At 35.1% G+C, this 21904-nt stretch overlaps 1 protein-coding gene across 4 annotated transcripts in view; it reads left to right on the top strand.

Moving 5' to 3' along the window:
- The window catches only part of LOC149084585 (ETS homologous factor-like), a 138635-nt gene that overhangs the window by 104801 nt on the left and 11930 nt on the right, over positions 1 to 21904 (top strand). For all 4 annotated transcript variants that reach the window (XM_089235008.1, XM_089235006.1, XM_089235005.1 and 1 more), the window contains exons 3-5: positions 18351 to 18534; positions 19944 to 20198; positions 20304 to 20462. In XM_089235008.1, the coding sequence (XP_089091134.1) occupies positions 18351 to 18534; positions 19944 to 20198; positions 20304 to 20462 (598 nt within the window). The remainder of the gene's footprint in view (positions 1 to 18350; positions 18535 to 19943; positions 20199 to 20303; positions 20463 to 21904) is intronic.

Below are 21904 nucleotides of genomic sequence, written 5' to 3'. Positions count from 1 at the left end.
TTCTTTTTTATCGAAACGAATTTAGCAATGGTTATTTCATCCTTTAAAAACTGAATTCAACACAGTTTTTCTCATTCAAAAATATAATTTTTTCAACATTGGATCTGAATTGAAGTTATTGCAGTAATAATTTCATTTCATTTTTTTAATCAATACATTTTTTAAGATTAATTGAATATTTTTCTGGATTTTTCAAAAAAAATTTCTAATGATACTCTACAGAACGTGAAAATATGCAGTGCAATTGGTGTATTCAAAATATTTCAACGATAATTGATTTTTATCATTATAGGTAAAATATAAAAGTGTAAGCTAGGTTTGCTTTGATTTAAAATTTGTTGACGAGTATTTAAATCTTTTAATTCAAGAGAACTTTGTTCAAACATAAGTAGGTATTCAATGTTCTGAGATCAAAGTAAATACAAACAGAAATAGTGACTAAAAACCACACATGATTAGCTTTCCAATAACCCATTGAAAAAAGACCAAGAATATATTTTTCATCCAAACCAGAACGTACTGTTAGACTGTAGAGGGCATTGTAGATTTTTAATAGACATTCTTGCCTAGTCATATAGTTGAATTTTTTTTTTCTTATTCAGTATTCAGTTCCGTACTCACTGTTAGGACCATTCCCAAAACCACTGTATTTTAAATACAGAATTCTCAACGTTATTTTCATCTCTTTTAAATCTTGGTTCTCTAAAAGAAAATTTGCAAATTCGTACTATAAGTGGTTCGTTTATTCTGAAGGAGGGCAATGGAAATTTCGCTCTTTGACGCGTCAGTTATTACGCTCAGTGATACAGCAGTTAGTTCGCTGTTTTCCGGATCACTCTTCAGTGATTAAATGGGGCGTTCTGTGACTCATCTGAGAATCTATTAGAGAAACTATTCACACATATCATCTTCTCGTTGGAAAAGCTTCTTGAAGACATGCTTCGGAATATTAATGACGGTAATTGACGCGTGTGATTTTTCGCCTCCTTCACTTCTATCCGATTTCTGTTCAATGATTATATCCATCAAGACATTTTCCCCTTTTCTTCAATCTTACGTCATTGCATTTACAGTTTCATGCTATAAAATAATATACAAAGAAGAAGCAAGAATATAATGAGAAAGAAAATCTACTCTTTTCTTAACAAAAAACCCTATTTTGTTCAATATTTGCATATTATTTAGAACAATATTTTAACTGTTTTCTCCTGTGGCCCCCTTAATTTTTTCATCTCGTGCCCCCCCCCCCATCTTCATCCAGAAACGGGACCCTTCTCCACTTATTTAATGTGTTTCTTGAGTAAATTCATAGGGAATAAACATTTTGTAAATGATGTTCAGCCACAGGTCCCCTGGGTTAGAACTCAGTGATCTTCGCTCTTATCGAGATTCTGTGCATGACCAACCATCATGAGCCTTGGACCTAAGTGATGTTCTGGGGTTCTATACTTAGTTGCAAGTAACAGCTCACTTATTTGTGTACTGATTCTCGAAAATCATAGCATATGATTTCATCGCACGAGGCCCTCGGGCCATGTCGGGATAGGCAAGATGGCTGTGGGTCCTTCATGAAATTTATCTCAACCATCAAAATAGTCAAATTTTTCCCACCTTGTATCACTTGATCACTTGAAAGTGATTTCTTCACACCAGTAATTTTTTTTTTCACAACTTTCTGTGAACCCCATAAGCACCTGGCATGGCTACCCTTCCATTTGGCCTTTTTAGAATATCGGCAGGACCACAAAGACCATATAGCCCCTTGTTAAAGAGTCTGGATTTAAAATGTTTGTGAAAACAGAGGTTTTTAACTTTTTTTTTAAACCTCACAAAACTTCACGGTGTAGGGTAGCGGTTATCCTCGAAACTTCACTGGCCTACTAGAAGTTTTTGAGAGGTCTGCGAAAGCTGTTTCAGAACATAAAGAAACATCTTATAAGATCCTATAGCAAGCATCTAATTTCTTCTATGACATAAAATCCAGGACAGACCTTGTTCCCCTGCAGAGACTGACCACATGTGAATGCTGAGAAACATTGTTCTAGGGAACCCAAAAACACTTTAAAAACTCTCTTTTTCTTTCGCTCTAGAAAATTACCAAAACTATTGTGCGTGATCATTACTGTTCATGAATACATCTTGTGAAAACGATGGCAATGTCTCAGGGAACCCAAGAGCGTCTTGGGACTCTGGTGAAGAAACGCTATTTGGAAAAAGCGGTTTTCAATAATTGTCACTTTGTTTGGTAATCCGTATAATGTTAACTGATTAATAAAATTTTCTATTAAACAGGTTAATTTTCAGCTCAAACAACCAGAGTTGTCTCAAAAGTATCATGGGTCCCCCCTCCTCCCTGGCCGAACGATTTATGTCAGCCCTCCCGACTAGAAATAGCTTACCAATATACCTGCCCATACTTGCTCTTAAAAACTGCACCCAGATGTATTTTTCATGAAGGCCCCCCAGTACTGGTAGAGCCCCTCGGGGCGTGCTTGGGTGGACCCATGTGTTAAGGCGGCTCTGCACACGATAGAAGCACTCGTTCTCAGGGTCATCAACTTTGACGAGTGAAACTGAGCAAGCATTTCTAGCCCCCCCCCCCCCCAACTGTTTCTCCATGACCAGAATATATTTCGTTAGATGGAAAATTTATGACGGTGGTGGGGAGAATACGGATAAATTTCAAACTTTCCCGTGAGGAAATCAAGCACAGCTCTCATCGATCAAATTCGCGTAACAAACTGGAAGAAAAACAAATACTAATATCCCTTGTGAGATAACTCCATGATTTTCGGACATTCTACTTTCATCTTCGACAGTGATTTTCTCCACATACGCGGCTGGGATATTTAATATGTTATTCCTTACGCGAAGGTCATAGTTCTCGACCCTTTGGTCATCATACACGGGTGGGTTGTTTCCACCTCCTCATTTGGAGATCTGTCATCTCTTCACTAGTTCGTTAGTTCTCTGTAATATCCTACACACTATAGTTGTTTATCTCTCGTCACATATTCTTTCTATTGGTATCAATACGACAAGAATGTATCTCAATCAGTAGCGGAGGTTTCTGAGAGAGGACAATGGAGTCATACAATCTCTCAATCTTGTCCTCTCTGTCTTCGGATACTTATCCCCTCTAAGAAATTTAGCTTAGAAAAAAATAGAACAATGGCCAAATTTATAGGGATATTTTGGTCTTCAATGATGATGAAAGTGCTTTCTTTTTCCTTTCGACAATCGTGAGTTGGGTTTTTAAGAGAACTTTTGTTTTTGGATCATGGGCTGTCCCCTCTTTCTCTCTGTATTCTGTTTACTCGCAACGCATTTCCAGCAAAGATGGGTGTTTGTAAGAGCTATGGGGCCCTTGTACAATATTGTCATGTCGGTCATTGAACCCACATTTGAATATTCGTCAATGGTTCATACATTTCACAAAAGCAAAACTCCCTCAATGGCTACTTCAAATTTAGTCGGCGGTGTAGATTTTTAGATCGCATTAAGAAATTAATTTTCATTACCGATAGACATGGTTATTTTCTTTGATCCGAAAATTTAGTTATAATGAGGTAAGAGCAAGTTAATATGGTGAATTATGTAAGACAAAGGTCCTCAACCTTTTCCCAGTCGCGAGCACTGCCTACATTACGACAGGTTTAACATGCAAATGCAGGAAATGGTGATTATTTCAGTCCTTGAATGCAATTCCTCCAAGGTGTTTAGTTGGAAAGTTGATCTCAGGTGCTCGCGAGCACGAAATCGGGTACGAGAATCGAGCACTCTGGTACTACACAGAGCACCGTTGTGCTCGCGACTAACGGATTGAAGATGCCTGATGTAAGATGTCGAATATGCTGGAATGTATGTCTTTTACTAAACTGCACCAACAAGAATCCGAAACCTAACACTGCTTAATAAATTTCATAACTTTCAGGCAGTTATGCCGTATTCTAAGCTTCTTAGCAAAGAAGCTTAGAATACGACACAACAGCCCGAAAGGTATCAAATTTATTATAAACTCCCCGACCGTGCGAGCCTGCCTCCTTCATCCATTGCTTAGTTTTCAGAAGGAGATATCGAAGGGCTACAATACCTAAGACGTCGCTCAGTCAAATACGGGTTAAGGCAGTAATTCTCAAACTTTCTCCACCCATGACTCCCTCAGTCTCGTCATCGTTTATCCTCGGCTTCACAGAATAATCTAGAAATTAATAATTTCAAAGCATTTTTAACGGGGCACGTATCAATACAGTAACTCTTCGCAACGCTCCAGATGGAGTTTATCGACCTACCAATGAGCCACGACGCACACTTAAAAAAAAAACACTGCTTTAAAGCAATTTCTGAAAGAAAAAAAACACACGCACAATTTTTTTTTTAAATATTTTTAAAACTGATTGTGAATACTTTCCTAGAATGTTGCCTGTTTTCCGCGTTAATCACTCGGTAAATCCTAATTTTTCTTAAGTAATACTTCATATGGATTTGGAGGAAAAGCCATCGAAAAAGATAAAGTTGTATACGATACACACCCTGGTTCCCCCCCCCCCCATGTGGAAGATCTATAGGTTTTCATTTTTGACAGGGTCTGATGTTAATAAATTTTAGCTGGCCCCCAATAGTGGTTTTGCAGATGTGTCGACCACAGACACAATTGTGGCAAGCGATCCCTCACCTTCACATACATCGCAAAACAAGTTACTTGTTGGAATTTGTACGATCCGGCTTCGGTTTCCTTGTTAACATGGTCTGAGAAAATCAGAGATTGACAATCATTTGCAGATTGACTTGCAGATTTATTTTTATTTCTACATGGGACAAATGCCCCGTGAATTTGGGAGGAGGGGAGCCCAAAATTCAAGCTACATATGCAGTGGAACCTCTCAATAACGGACAACCATGGAGCAAAAAATTTTGTCCGTTAATGGGGAGGTACTATATACAGTTAAACCTCGTTTATACGACTTTCATATTTATACGGCGCTTGGCTTCGCTCGCAATTGGTTCCTATGCATTTTGATGTTAAAATGTATTTGTTACTCTGAAAGTAATACACCGGTGGTTATGCATAATCACCAATCGTTTTGAAAAAAAGCGTTCACTTAAATTTCAATGCATTTATCACTTTTTTAATGGCAATTTTACAAAATTAGCAAATAAAGTTGGAAAGTCATACCATATATAGAAAAATTTATATCCTTTCTTCTCTTCATTAAACCAGTTAATGATTTTTACTTGTACACGTTACTTACACTACACATATTTCACTATAAAAATTAAATTAAAATAAGTGTGAAGAAAAGAAGATGAAACATATATATAAAAACAATTATCAGTCTTGTAATGTTGGCTTTCTTCACACGTACCAACAAACAAAACCAACATTACCATTCGAATTCAACATCCTGTATCACAGTTATGTTCAGTTAAGTAATTAATTGACGATTTATCATGTTTAACAGAACGAGCTTGGGATTAATCATAATTTTAGCTGAATGTGATAAATTCTCGGTTTATGAAAAGAATTAATAAATTAAATTTTGAAAAAAAAATTAGAGTCTTTCCTGATTTTACTGTCCGCTGACTGGGAGTGAAATACATTAAAGCCCTATTCCCCGGGACCGGGGATCAGAGAAGTTCCCTCTGACGGGAGGTATCCGTTAGAGGAGGTTGCACTGTATTCACTAACTAAACACCTTCGACGCCAGTCGCAATGGCCTTCTAATTTCTCCTTAGCCCAGAGCCCCTTATGTCACAGACGGGCCGCGGATGCAAGAATAGCAAATGATATCCGTTTAAACTTCGATATCATCTCGAGAGAACTCACAGCATCAGTTCAAATACTTAAGCAAAAAATTCTTTACTTATATAACTTTCCTTTAATAATCTCCTTTATAATCCCGTGATTACGATTGAATTTCAGAAATGCGCATTTTTCAATGAAAATTGCGTGATTCCGACATATTGCGCAAGTCGGGTATTACTGTACGAGAAACAATCATCACAATACACAAATCCAATATTTCCCATTTATTCCACTTTTTCAGCTTGAAAAAAAAAAAAAAGCAAAACTGCGTGTATTTCACTTTTGACCTAGAATTTCGCTACTAAATAAAAAAGTAGGTGGTGCTCAAAAAAATACAAAAAAAGGCTGCTCAAAACAAGCTGCACTAGATAGAATTTTCTCACTCACAAATTAGCCAGAAGCACCATGACGGTGTGCGATGACGGATAAAAAAAAAAAGGCAGTGGTGTGTCCACTACGACGCCGATCACGCACCCAATTGCTTTCTTTTCTACGGGACCTCCAACAACTGCTTTCGCGAAGAGTGATCTACTTTTTTTTTCTCTCTCTCTCTCACTTGCAAAAAAACGAGTGTGTGACAGTTTCAAAGTCCTGGTTCGAACCCATCCTTGTGTCCTCCATAAAACGAAATTCTCCCTCTCTTACAAGAAAAATTGTACAATTTTTTGTTCTTTTCTTTTCACTGTAGCGAAGAAAACCGGATCATCTCACGGTTGATCTAATTTTAGAAGATAAAAAAATAATACTTTTCTCTTATATAACGACCTTTTTACCTCTCTTCTCTTAACATTTATTGCACATAATACAGGTGGGTTATTGTTTTTATTTTATTTTTTCCATCATTATTACGCGGTTCCATTAAATTAGATCTACATTTGAAGGGTCAATTGAAGTTTAATGATGTTAAATAACCATTCGTGGGGTTTTTCTCAATACCATCTTTTCTTTTTTTCAACTACTATCATCATTGCTATATAATCGACGCGTGTTTTCGTTTGAACTTGAAATTATTGGGTGCTCCAATAAACTCCGTATAGCGATGGTTCGACGTTTTTCTTACTGCCCTGTCTCGATTATCTTGAAACTGTGTGCGTTATCAATTATTTTTCGGTTGTTTTTGTGTTCGTTGGTCAGAACAAACTGCTATTTAGATTTTGAATGATCTTCTGCGGAAATCCAATTTGAATTTCGGTCATCGTATCATTATAGTATGTACATATATGGCTATGTTCCGGCTGTTGATGCTGAGTTATATTCGAGTAAATCAGGAATAGCAATAGACTTGAATGTTTTCTTGCTTTATTTAGACCTATAATTAAAATTTTGGGTGATCGTAACCAATAGAGGTATCCCCTGCTATAATGTGCGATTTTTCAAAGTTGATTTTAGGAATTCTAATATGAAAAATTCGGCTTGGTGTTTAATCGTTGAAATGGGGGCTTGGAAATTGAAGATACGTAACATAATTAAATCCTCTGACGACGAAATACGGTGGATTCGATGACGAAGCTGAGACGAATATGATAGAAATTCTCAGATGCAACTCGCCAGATCTCGCTGACGAACAGCGTCAGATAAGAATCTTGACCGTGATAGTGCCCAGTGCTGTCTTTAGGCATGGGCCCACTCGGGCACGGCATGGGGGGTCTCACAAAAATAAGATCTGGTTGAAATTTTTGAGAATTTGCCTTGTAGGGCCTCAGAAAAGTCAGTTGGCCCGGGGGCCCATGGTGCTCTTAAGACGGCCCTGACAGTGCCATGAGAAATTTAATCGAAAAAAGTTGTTAAATTAAATTTAATCGAGAAAAGTGAAATTATCGGTCTTTGCTACTAAAATTGTTATAAGAAGACGAAAAATTCAACTTTTCAACCGAATCGCGCCTGTTTCATTAAAAGGTTATCAGGCCTGTCATACCAAGCTCTTCAGGAAAGAAAACATCCACGCTCACTTGAATCAATCAGAAGTAGTGAAGACTTATTATTAATGTAATTCATTCATATTTCCTAAATTCTCGGGATTTATTCATGAGTTTGAATAATTAATTCATTAGAAATAAAAGGTTCCTTTGCTGTTTGGTTCAGTTTTTCAATCCTTCTGAAGAGAACCAATCCCCCATCTTCCCTATGTTAAATCCAACTCACTTTACGCGACTATTTTGCCGAACCAATTAATCGCGTGAAGCAAGGGACGCCCGTAGATTCATGACGCTTTATCCGGATCTAACATATTTAAACACTTTGCAAAATGTTTTTTAATATTGTCAGTGTGTGACTAAAATTCTAAGCCATTCAAAGGAGCTAAATTTATTTGAAATCGTAAAAGAGGGGGAAATACCGAATTGTGTTCTGTGTGATGAAATGATTCTCCCCCATGATTTCTAATTTTTCATTTATTTATTTTCGTTTTTGCGAGCGCAGGTATCCCTTTTGTTCCCGCTAAGCTCAATTTAGAAACATTTGATTTTTAAAAAGTCGCAACACGAGAAGTTTGTTTTGTTCCTCATTCTAAATAATTTCAATCATGAAAATGACCTTGTAATTAAAATGCGACGTAAATTAAATGACAAAATTTGTTAGATTTTGGGGATTTAGATTAGACAAACGTGTACGAAAAATTTTCGAATCCGACTCATTCGAGCTCACTTGAATGTATTTCTTTTGGGAATTAAAAACAACATCAATGATAGAAGTCAGGAGCTCTTTTATATTTGGCCAATCAAGCTCTTTTAAAAAAATCTCTGATTTTTGGCTGTGACATCAGAATTGCAACCGAGGAATATTTTTCTAGAATCGACACATTTTCGAGAAATACTAAGACTTCAATACCAAGGCTACAAAAATGATCGTAAGGAGACGAAGAATGCTTTTCGTCAACTGAATCTTGACTTTTTTTCATTTAAAAACTTAATTTTCTATCATCCCAGAAACTGCAGAGATCCACGCTAACCAGAACTAGTCCACTTATCATCTGATTGAAAACTGTCGGAAGTAAACAAAAAAGTAATTTCATTCATTCTTGTTGCGTAAATTCACGAGATTTATTAATACGTTTGATTCGACAAAAAATTTCTTTGGATTCGGGGGGGGGGGGGTAACCAACATATATTGCATCTTACACAAACCAAATTCCACTCACTTTTCAAAATCACTTCGTATCTCTTGTTATTTTCTGTGAAATCAATCAATTAAAAGTGAAGGACAAGCATGCCAGTAAAAATTTGCACCGGAAAAAAATAATTAATATTTATGTATATAAAATAAGAAATATTTCTAAACGCGTAACTTTACGTTTAGACGCGGCTGTTTGGACACGAGACATTTGGACTCGTGCTGGTTTCAACGCGCGAGCAATGCTCTTTCCAATACGTTTCTAAATGTAGATTTGCACACATGTTTACTCCATTTAGTAAAAAATATAAAGCAGTGTCTCACTTCTAAATATTTTACTCATCGATACAACACTGATTTGGAATTTGGTCTGCAGGCTCTTATAGTTCCTGGTGTGGCTTTTGTACCCATGGCTTTTGATATATCGAAGATGCAATCGAAGTTTTACGACTGGTGAATGAAGGTCTTAATGCGCCAGCTATTGACGAAAGTTTGATACCGGTATTAAATAACGTGGTTTAACGTACTTCAAAGACGATAAAATCTGAAGATTGTGTCGAAACAACCGCCACAGTCGGCCACTGTTTGAGCCAGCAATTTGGCCCTGTTGTGCACTGTACGTGACGAGGCCCGCACAGTTACTGTAACTATGTACTGTAGAAACAGCTCATCGACGCTTGCAAGCCGAATCCATTGCTGACCACCCGACTTTGTAGAACTTCATAGATAATTTTTTTTTAATTAAATTGTAAATGATCGATTGTGAATTGATCAATTGTAACTATCCTGCCGATTGTACGGCGTCTGAACGGCATGAGTCCAAGTTTCACGCGTCCAATGAGCTGCGTCCAAACGTCCTGCTCCGTTTCTAAACAATCACGAAGCAATTCACGCAATGGAAAAATGGAACCAATTGAGCAATCATTCAACAATTTGCACATTTGAATGATGAGCATGTTTTCCATAGATTTTTAAATCGATAATAATTATTGAACGAATCAAAATTGTAAGAAAAAAAAATATTCTGTACTCCGTATAGACCGTTTAAACAAAATTCATTTTTATCAGTTCCATTAAGAGAAATAAACCATTTGTCGTATTATTAGAATATTCGTCCAAAGGAAAATAAATACAGGGCAATATACAAGTTGTATATGTCATGTTCGTCATATTTACAAAATATTAAACGTAACTTTGCACATTTGTATGAACTTATGGTGATATTTGTTCCCAATATGTATTACCTTCATAGTAATGTTTATGTGCGTTCCCAATAGTACAAAAAAGGGAAATTTTTGTAATGTGAATAATATATGTGAGTAATTCAAATGTGAATGCCCAGCACTGTCAACGGAAGCTCTGTTTGATTATTCCCGTTGCAGTGGTGGCTCTGTGTCTTTTCTCTGTGTGTGTATATATTGCATATTCCGTAAAAGGAAAGGGAAGCAAAACTGCCCAGCACTATCCATTTGGTTCAGCTATCCATTTTAGTCAAATGGCTTGTACGTTGCATAAAGGTGATGGCTGTCTTCATGGGGAGAACGACGTGAGTGATTCGATACTTCCGAACACGGGGCAAGGAGAGACACTGCTATAAATCTTTGCTAACTTTTCCGACACGACTCTCCTCTTTTGAGGTAACGGAAGTAAGGTGCTTTGCATCAGTCCGGGGTTTTGTGAGCGGTTCTATCTCTATTTATCTATTTACAAAATGAAATGAAATTCATTCTTCCGTATTATTAAAATAAAGCATTGTTAAAAATATTGGTTGAGTGAAGCACTGTTGATAAGTCATCGTTTGGAAAATCTATGTTCATTTGATTTTTGATCATTCCATTGTTTCAACAATCATTGTTTGGAAAACCATTGTTTGGAAAATCATTGTTTGGAAAATCATTGTTTGGAAAATCATTGTTTGGAAAATAATTGTTTGGAAAATCATTGTTTGGAAAATCATTGTTTGGAAAACCATTGTTTGGAAAATCATTGTTTAGAAAATCATTGTTTAGAAAATCATTGTTTGGAAACCATTGTTTCAAAAATCATTATCTAGTTCAAGAGACTGTTGGAAAAAACGTTCTTGAGGAAGTGTTGTTAAGAAAACGAGGTTAAGACAAGCTTTGTTGAAAGCTATTGATAGAATGAAACCTTTTTTAAAATCACTGTTTGGTGAAGCATTGTTTGAAAAAATATATATTATTTTATTTAAGACAAAGAAATTTTGAGAAGTATTGTTTTTTAGTTGGGTTTGAAAAATCATTTTCAAGTGAAGCACTTTCTAGTGTTATAAACTATAATTGATTCAGCATTGTTGAGCGAAACAGTGCTGTATAAACAGTTTTGTGATCAAGCAACGAATAACTATTGAGCATTGTTACAGAACTACATGAGAATTGTTACAGAACGACATGAGTATTGTTACAGAAGAAGTATTGTTTCATGAAGCTTTGTTGAAAAATTGTGTTGGAGTGGAACACTGTTGTAAAATAATGGTCGCTGTCGGAAACCATGAATAAGTTTAACATTAACCGAATCATTGCTACAAAACCATTTTTTGGATGCAGTCATGGCCCCCAAGCTGGAATATTTTGCGGGGCCCCGGTCAGACTTTTCACGGCCCCCTTCTGTAGTTAATTTATAGCGTGAAAAAGCAAAAAAATTATGGGAACTGTCCCGGACTCCAGGGCTAGAGCCCTGTCAGCCCCCGCCACGGTGGGGGCCATGGATGCAGTATTTTTAAATAATCGGTGTGCGATTTGAATAATCATTTTTCCAGTCAGAAACTATTGCAAGGAGCATTTTAGGCCAAGTATCACCTGATTAAAAAAAAACAAACAAAAAGCAGCATTGTTAAAAGAAATGCTGTTTAGTGAAGCAATTTTTAAAGACCATTGTTGGCAAAACTATTATTCTTTTGCATATTGTTAAAGGACACGTTGTTCTTTATGCACTGTTTGAAAAAAAAATCCTGTTATAAAAAATTGTATTTTACTTCAAATTTTACAGTTCCGTGTATCAATAAAAATCGGGTTTTTTTGGAAACTTTTCAGCAGCATTAGGCGATAACCTATTTTTTTATTACACATAATATGCATACCTACCAATCGTCTTGGTAAGTTTGATAAATTTATCACCTTTCAACCGGAGATTACGCATAACACCCACACAGACGTCGTTTTGTAAATTTGGTAAATACTTGAAATTTATCATCTGTATCTGTGATTATGCATATTACTAGTGTAATTGGTGAATTTGATAGATATGAAAAAAAAATTCCAAATGAGTCTAGTATGTGCGATGAATAAAGTCGGGGCCCCCGATATGATGATAAACAATTTTACGATCATACCCCGATATAATGATACAATACATTCATGAATTATAAAGTATGCTAGGGTATTATGTATAATCACCGGTTAAAGTGATAATTTTTTGGAATTATTATATATACCAACGACGCTTGGATAAAATGCATAATGGCCGGTAAAAGTGATTAATTTAGGGGAATTCATCCAATTTACCGACAACGCTGGTTAGTATGCATATTCATCTGTAAAAGTGATTAATTCAGAAAAATTTATTAAACTTATCAACGAAGCTTGGTACTATATGCATAATCGCCGGTAAAAGTGATAAATTTAGCGAGATTTATCAAGCTTACAAAAAAGTTCGTGGATTATGCATAGCAACCGGTTATTATGTATAATGTCCGCATTTATCACATTTACCGTAACATATATACCACCACTAGATTGGTGACTCTCAACCTTTAGGAGCCTACGCCCCGGCTGATTTTTTTTGTATGAGTGGAAGGCCTGTCCGTACATAGGACTAATCGGGGAATAAATGAAAGAAAATGAAACAGCGAATTACTTAAGGCCCGGTTAGACTGATGTCAGGGCCCACGGTTGAGAAACACTGCAATACATAACTATCCTTATGTCGGGGCAGAAACAAAATTTTATGAAATGCTTTTACACTATCTACCTGCACGTGAAAACACGATATTCATGAATTTTTTTCTCCCGTGCAAATCTCGTACCAAAAACTTGTACCATTTTTTCGATCTCCAATAAGTACACTTATCCGTCACGTCAAAATGCAAATATAGACATCGCAAAATATTCATTCGCCGACGGAGATAAGGATATCATCTCTCGTCTCCAGCTGGGGCCACAGAGATACACGCGTTTTACAGTGTCGTAAAAAAAAACGAATTCGACGCGAGAAAGAAAAAAAGACACGTCACCCATACTTTGTTTGATCAGTGTATAAGTCAGTCAGTCGGCCAAGAAACCATCGGGTATCTGTGGGGGGAAAAAAAAACAAATGAATAGAGTCACTTAGAAAAAATAAGGAATTAGAATAAAAAGTTGTCTGAAAACGCCCTCGAGAGAAAGAAGTGAATGCTTCTTTTATATTCTACCTGTTTTCTCTTCTCTAATATTTGAAAGAAAGACTTCCTTATTATAAAGTCTTATACACTTCCCTAAACAGCCATTTTGTGACGATACTGTGGTGATGACGGTGAGAGAGAGAGAGAGAGGTGTGTGGAGGAAGTTCGTTGGCCATCTAGTCACTAACCTTTTGTAAATAACAGTGAGCAACCTGCCCCGCGATGGCCGACAATGCTTCCGCTATTGATGATGGTGGTAGTGTTATAATAAGGAAAAGAAAATTCTCTCCCGAGATATAAATAGTAGTCCGTATTATAATGCAGCTGTTGATCTTGTTTGTGTCGGACTTTTTAAACCAACTGTTAGTGGTTTCTTGTTTGTGAGTGCGTGTGTGTGTGTGATCGTGAGACGTTATAGTGATTACACACTAGCCCAGTTATATAAATAGGAAACCCGATGAGGAAAAGACAATTGTCTCGGAGGCCTTTCGTTTTTTTTCTTTTTTTCTCTTGGTGACTCTCGTTCTTTGGAATTGGTGTCATATTATAATCGAAAGCGTTGTTATCATTTCTGATAAAGTTATATTTATATATATATCGGTGTTTAAATATCCTGGGATTTCAAGTTGTAAGAGAAAAATCTATCATGATTAAACTGATAGGTTAATATATGAATTCGAATTTAAAAAAAAGAAAAAACTTATTTAGTTTTTAAATTATTTTAGATTCAGCTAATTTGTAACTCAAATGGTTAGAATTGTGACATTAAAAAAACAATGAATGAATTGTTTACCAGTTGGGAAATGGAGTTGAGAATCAACAAAGAATTTCGTACTTTCTGTTAGTAAATTTATATAATCTCTCAAATATATATTTTTACAAAATTTGTGAGCTTTCAGCAATAAATTTTTCGAACTTTTGAAAAGTTCACAACTTTCTAACAATACATATATGTCCCAGTTTTTGACAATAAATGATAAATTAAAAATATTTGAAAAATTCTTTTGCAATTAATTCACATTTTTTGACAATAAATACATACTTTTTAACATCGAATTCAGGTTCTGAAAAAATGGAGTTTCTGAAAAATGAATTCAGTTTCTCAACAACAAATTAACAGTTTCTAAACAATAAATTTCACAATTTCTCAACAATAAATTCACAGTTTCTCAACAATAAATTCACATTTTCTCAACAATAAATTCACAGTTTCTCAACAAAAAATTTAGTTTCTCAACAAAAATTTTACTTTCTCAACAACAAATTAATAGTTTCTCAACAACAAATTAACAGTTTCTCAACAACAAATTAACAGTTTCTCAACAACAAATGAATAGTTTCTCAACAACAAATTAAGTTTCTCAACAACAAATGAACAGTTTCTCAACAACAAATGAACAGTTTCTCAACAACAAATGAACAGTTTCTCAACAATGAATTTCACAATTTCTCAATAATGCGTATCTCTTTAGAACTTTGATTTGACACTGAATTTAATCACAGTTTGATACGAAGAATAAGAAATATGTGATTCAGAAATTCCTTTTATTCTTCCAAACAATATGTAAGTGTTCAACTTCTCATAATTTCTTAGGATATTCAAATGTTTGTTCGCTCTTTTCGAAACGTTTCGAATAATATCAATTTCGAAGCGACACGAGTATGACATAAATCTATTTTTAAAAAGTAAGATATGTACACATGACTCCTTCTAGTATAGCAAGAAATACCAAATAATTTTTTTAGAGAAACACATTCTTCCACAAGAAGAAAGCCGACAGAGATTTGATAGAGCGTTTTCTGTACTATGAATTTAAAACGAAATCAATGTCCTCTAGAAATCATCACCAAAATCCAAGTCTAAAAGATTGAGCCTCCGGAATGCGAGCACCCTGGTGTTGTGCGATTCGTTGTTGCAAAAACTTATTAAAACAATTTTTCCACGGTAGTAATAACGGAAGCTTACCCAAGAAGGATCTGTAGCCACAAAGTTTAAATAAAGTGTTCAGTCCAAGAGTGAAACTGGTTTATGAGGGATATTCCTCAAGCAACTAAGAATTTTCTCAATGAAAATCTGCATTCAGTTCGTAAAAGCACGTATCTGGAGGGTAAATTCAAATCCAACACAGACTGCGGCTATGGAATCGTCTACTAAAATAGAATGTTATCTATTTGGTAATAAAAATATATATCGAGTGCAAGTAAACGCTGTATTTGAATTTAATTTGAATATTCTGAAAAAGAAGAGTCGTTTAGATCGGAACACTAACCCGAAAGGGCTTCAGTTACGGTTTCTACTCAGCGATTAAGCGATTGCAATGAAAAAAAAAGTTAATTAATTAAATAAATTCCAGCTTATGCCTGCACCGCATGCAAATTTTAATATTAATGCGATTAAAATCAGGAACTAGAGTTGGTCATGTGATCTGATCTTTCTTTTTTCTGAACTGCGGATGCTGTATATGACTCCATTCGTCAGCGTGTGAAGAATGCTATGCTACATTTCGTAATTAATTTTAAACACGCAGACTGTACGTGTTAAACGCATTTAGACGCCCTGCTTAAGAGAAAATATATTCATTTTTAGGCAGAAAATGAATACTAATTAGTTCGCTAACTGATAACAAAGAGAGAGATCAAAGTTCACGCAATCAATTACATTGATAACGTGATGAATAAATTTACGTATGTGAACTTGAAAGCTTTTATTGATTCCATTTTTATATTTGCTCGACTTTAAGAAAAACAGCCTGCATATGGCAAAAATTGAATTCGTCATTAGTATCAATTTCCATTTCAACTTCTTTGACTTCCGTAAAGTGATTACGTAATGTAGCTCTCAATCAACGTAAATTGTATACCTATTTCATTGCAATTAATTCCTTTCAATGATATCGTATGAAAATAACATCATATCCACCAAAGAAAATGGTTTTTATTTTCCTTTCACTTGTCTCCCTTATACCATCATCATCATTATTATAGTTATATAGCGGCTGCCTTGAAATCTTGCGGAGTCATCAGGGTCGTCGTTGCAACCGAAGACAATGCGAAGAAACATTCCTGTTTTCATTGTTTTTTTTTGAATATTTTTAATGTCGAACTCTTCACGGTCGTTGACCATCGGATGTGTATGTTGTGCGTGTATTTCTCCTTCTCTCCTCTGCCTGTACGTTCCGATAGAAATCTGGGTCATATTATCATCTACTGCTGCCTTCCTTACCTTGTGTGAAGTAGAAACAGCAAGCCCAGAATTGGCAAATAGAAAATGAAACAATACTCCTGAGCTTTCTCCGTTCTTTATTTTTTGACCGACAATCAGATGAAACTGTCAAAGACCTGAAGAGAAATCGATGATTACCGTCACCTAAAGCCCACACGTTCATTCGTTTAATTCATTTTACAAGCCTGAGATTCTTCATTAAGGACCTTGGAGGGGTTTTCATAGCTAATCAGAATAGGCCTCCCTTATACAGATCCAAAGAAAGCAATTAGTATGTGGTGCGACGTACAAATCAAGGAATGCATCGATTGCCTTTGATTGGTTTTCCACAATTGATCTGAACAACGAATTTTACTCTTATTTTGAAATAATTCTTTTAATCCACAGTTTCTCATTGATGAATTTCTCATTTTGGCTTCAAGCTTTTCAAGCCTTTGACAATAATTTTTAGATGTTCGGCAACAAAATTCCAACAGTATAAAAACAAATTCCTTCTTCTTGAATAATTTTCAATAAATTTCATTAATATATTCTCAATAAACTTTCCATTTTCATAATCTGTGAAGAATATTAATAAAATTATGATTTTCCTCGTCTAATTGATTTAGATTTGATTATGATTTATGATTTTTATGATTTCCTCGAAAAATATTTCGTCTTATTATAAGACAACACCAGTGCATAATTACTACTACTACCACCAAACCCCTACATGCACCTCGTCCATATTTCTTTGCCGAACTTCTAACGAATTGGTGCATGTTGGAATGTGCATGCACGTGTTGTGAACCTAACGTGGAGTTTGTTTCTGTGATGCGGGGGGGGGGTGTGGGCGGGGTGCATGTGTGGTGTAGCAGTAGTAGGTAGGGCCTCCAAAAAATGGCTCGGGGATCCATGATGTTCTTAAGTCAGCCACCTCGTTGGGCAATTTGCCTGTTGTGGCGTTGTATTTAATGCTTGTTATAGTGATTCCATCTGCCATCTCTTTTTTAAAATATGAGTGAAGTGTGACGATTGAAGATTTGTACTGTTATAGACCTGTTGCTGTCTGTGGCGAGACTTTTTAACGGGGAGATCGGCTCCCCGTTCATTCGTGGTATCATTCGCGGTTCGAAGTTGGGAACCGCAAGTACATAATTACTGCTACCTACAAGATAATCTAATGATTAGTACAGTAAGTAGGATAGCCAAAGGGTTTCCAAACTGGGCACAAATTTTTCCATGGTTTGGTGCGAGAGCTTCAGAATTTTCAAAACTCGCCAATAAGGTGGTTTTTTTTTTTCTTCTTCCTTAAGCATTACCCTGATATATGTAATATACATGAACATTTTTTTAAATCTTCGTAGATGTAAATGCAGATTTTTTGAATTTTGGAAGCTCGGGGAAATCATCCCCCATGGTAAAGTTGAAACCCCTTACCATGTTATGGATATGAAATTCAAAGCTTTAAATCAGTGTTTCCCAAAGTAGGCGATGGAATGGTCCAGGGGGCGATAAAAGCTACGGACTTAATATAGGATCCTGTGGGTTCATATGAGTTGGGGGGGGGGGGAGGTTATGAGACAGAAAAATTTCTGATGAAGGGGGTGATGGAATCAAAAGTTTTGAAAACTACGATTTAAATGATGAAATATGACGACATTTATTGCAGTGTGGTGGAGAACGCCGATAGTACAGATTTTGTTAAACAGCAAAATCTCCATTTTTGTCTGATAGTGATCAAAACATACTTATAGTTTATAATTTCTCATGATTTTTGTTTCCGTGAAATATAATTCAGCTGACCACATGGGTGTATCGTCTCCATTTCATTTCAGGGTGTTGGCTCGGACGTGCCGTTCTACGAACCGGAAGCATGTCGGAAGGAGATGTCATATCACGACTTACAGCCAATCACAAGTCAACCAGATCTGTATAACAGTCAGACGAATGGCAACATAATCGATTATTTCTTCTGCAATAATCAAAGCACCAATAACATGAACAGCAGCAATCATGACGGTGAGGATCCAAAAAAATATCTCATTTTTCTTTCATTCCTAAAAATATTCATTCAAATCATGATTTCCAAGGTCACATTTCATTTCATAATGAAATGTATTAGGATTTTTTTTTTCTCGTTATACAGTACTTTATTCATTCAACGTTCTTTCGATGGAAACGCAGTTAAATATATAATTGCTCTCAACTCGTTTCTGAAAGACTAAAAAACGTTGGTGTACTAGATAACGACTTTTCGCTACCAGTAGCTTACGGAATGCTTGGATGTTTTTACTTTGCTACAAGTTCAGCTGACGAATGCAAATTGGGGAACGTGATGTTGAACTTACACCCGTAATCGATTTGAATTCACGAAAACAGACTAAATTGAAGAATATATCAGTCTACTATTTATTTTTCCTGCTCTTTAATCTCTTTATAGACTTGATTTTAAAATGTCTAGGGATATTCAAATAATAACTCTTGGTACCTATTTTTACCTTTTATTATTCAACTTTATTTAATACAGGTGGCATAGAATAAGCCTTTCGAGCTGAAATAACTTATGAACTTGGACAGTTGCAGCTATGCAACTTATATATTAAAACACTATAGTAAAATAATAATGAGAGAGTTATTTTGTACTTGTTATATGAATGATATTTTATTTTCTTAATTAATTATTTGAAATAAAAAAAGAAGAAGAAAAAAAAGTGTCATGTGGCAGTTGAAATCTGTATACGGAGCTTGATCTAACAAATATGAGTTTGTAAAATTTGCGCCTACACCGTAACATATATCGAGACATGGATGATTGAATCTCTTGATTTTTGCTGAGGGGGGTCCCTTCATTTGGCTTGAAGTACCTGCCTACTAATCTCCATACTTACAGTACTATAGTTCGTTTCAGGTTAACTTTGCAGTGCAGAGAAAGGTAGAGAGTGTATTCCTTCGCCACAAAATATAGTTCCCATATATCGGATGCTTACGATGAGCATTTATGCAGAATATTTCAATTTTTTGAATGATTGAAGAAAATACTGAAAAAATATTGTTCTGAATCGATCTTTATTCGTTTAAGAATTTTAAATTAGAAAAAAAATGGTCACCATTATACGTGAAAAGATTTTTCTCAGTGAGAATAAGCTATACCTTACCGCGACCGCGCATCGATACATTGGTTGAAAGGCTTTCGTTGTCATAGCAACGTGTGATGCGGTTCCCTCGTAGCTTCCCTTCCACTGCAAAGTTAACCTGAAACGAACTATAGATCTCATGATACCTCCCCCCCCCCCGCCACAATGCACTCGTGGCCACCGGCTGTGCTTCCTCTTAGATGGCTCATATATAATGTGTCTCACTCCGTTCTCAAGAGTTATTCCCTTATTCCCTCTATACTCTAATATAAATTGTTTTTTTGTTTTTGTTAGATCTCCATTGGGACTCTTCACCACAATCGTTCCAGTCCAAACCACCAGCTCAATGGTCACCACCGGAGGTTTTAGACTGGCTTTTAAACTGGTCGAGTCGGAGTGGTGTCGATCTGGTCGACATCAACATGCGAGAGTTCAACAACATGACCGGGCAGGACCTTTGCCGCCTCACGCAGTCAGAATTCTGCGCGTTGGAACCGAATTACGGCAGTATGCTCTACCAGAGCCTGCAGAGTGAAATCGCACAGCACTGTGAGTTAATCAACGATCTTATTTCAGGTATTTGTATGTGTGGCGACTGCATTTCGATCTGTATATTCAATGAGATTTATTTTTATATTATTTTTTTGTTTTCAGTCGTCATCCAGCCTTCTTTAATATCATTGGAAATCCCATCGAACTTAAGATCAACAAATACCCTTCCAGCATTCCACACTTGGTCTAATGACACGTACTCGCAACTCTTCAACGTCGTTGGAGCAGACATTCAAGGCAGCAGCCCTTCTTCCAGTCATGGTAAATAAACCGTAATTTTCTTAGCCAGTTAAATTTTTTTCTTATATTCAGTATTTTTATCCACCTTTCTCTTGATACCCCGTTACGCTACGAATACTCAAGTTTATGATACATCGTTACTGTGTCCAAGCCAGCCTACATCAACTACTTGACGATTGTATGCTTATGGCGCGAGTCTCCATACATTGTATCGTGCTTGGCAACTAAAAATTAAGTTACCAACTAAAGCACTTGCCTCGTGTAAACGGGACTTGAGTTCAAGTAATGCATGAATAAAAATCTGCCTTATCTTTCTGGATTTAACTGTAGAAACCTTTTATTTAGATAACGAAAAATATCTTTTTTTAAATATGACAGTTTATTTTTAATAATGGAACAATATATTTTTTCAATAATGCAACAATCTATTTTTTTAATAATGCAACAATCTATTTTTTTTAAAAATGCTACAATATATTTTTTTAATAATGCAACAATCTATTTTTTTAATAATGCTACAATCTATTTTTTTAATAATGCTACAACCTATTTTTTTTAAAAATGCTACAATATATTTTTTTAATATGCAACAATCTATTTTTTTAATAATGCTACAATCTACTTTTTTAATAATGCAACAATCTATTTTTTTTAAAAATGCTACAATATATTTTTTTAATAATGCAACAATCTATTTTTTTAATAATTCTACAATCTATTTTTTTTAAAAATGCTACAATATATTTTTTTAATAATGCAACAATCTATTTTTTTAATAATGCTACAATCTATTTTTTTTAAAAATGCTACAATATATTTTTTTAATAATGCAACAATCTATTTTTTTAATAATTCTACAATATATTTTTTTAATAATGCAACAATCTATTTTTTTAATAATGCTACAATATATTTTTTTAATAATACTACAATCTATTTTTTTAATAATGCAACAATCTATTTTTTTTATAAATGCTACAATCTATTTTTTTAAATAATGCAACATTCTAGTTTTTTAATAATGTAATAATTTTTTTTAAATAATCCTACATTTTTTTTCAATATTTCAACCATTTGAAATGAAGCCGCAACATCTTTTGTTTTTGTTTTTAATTATTATTTTTTTAATAATACACCAATATATATGTTTTTTTAAAAATGGTCCATTTTTTTTACAAATACAAATACAAAAACAACGCCACAACAGGCAAAACGCCCAACGAGGTGGCTGAGAAAAAGATGGCCATAAAAATATGGATGTCATATATTTAAAAAAACAGCAACCCAATTAAAAATGCAATTAACAAAAATTTTAAACAATATATACACATGATAAAATATTATACAACGCCCATAAAGAATACTTATGGTTGTCTTATTCTAAGTATGGATAACTTCTCGATTTACCTCAAATATGTTTATCGTATTTCTTTTTAAACGTGTCAATTGTGTTACAATTTACT

Source organism: Pholcus phalangioides, unplaced genomic scaffold, assembly GCF_987345545.1.
Source record: "Pholcus phalangioides strain wild (caught in Gottingen) unplaced genomic scaffold, Ppha-v1.0 ptg000008l_1, whole genome shotgun sequence".
Lineage (NCBI taxonomy): Eukaryota > Metazoa > Arthropoda > Arachnida > Araneae > Pholcidae > Pholcus > Pholcus phalangioides.
The sequence above is the reverse complement of the archived record's forward strand: the minus strand, read 5'-3'. Positions and strand labels throughout refer to the sequence as shown.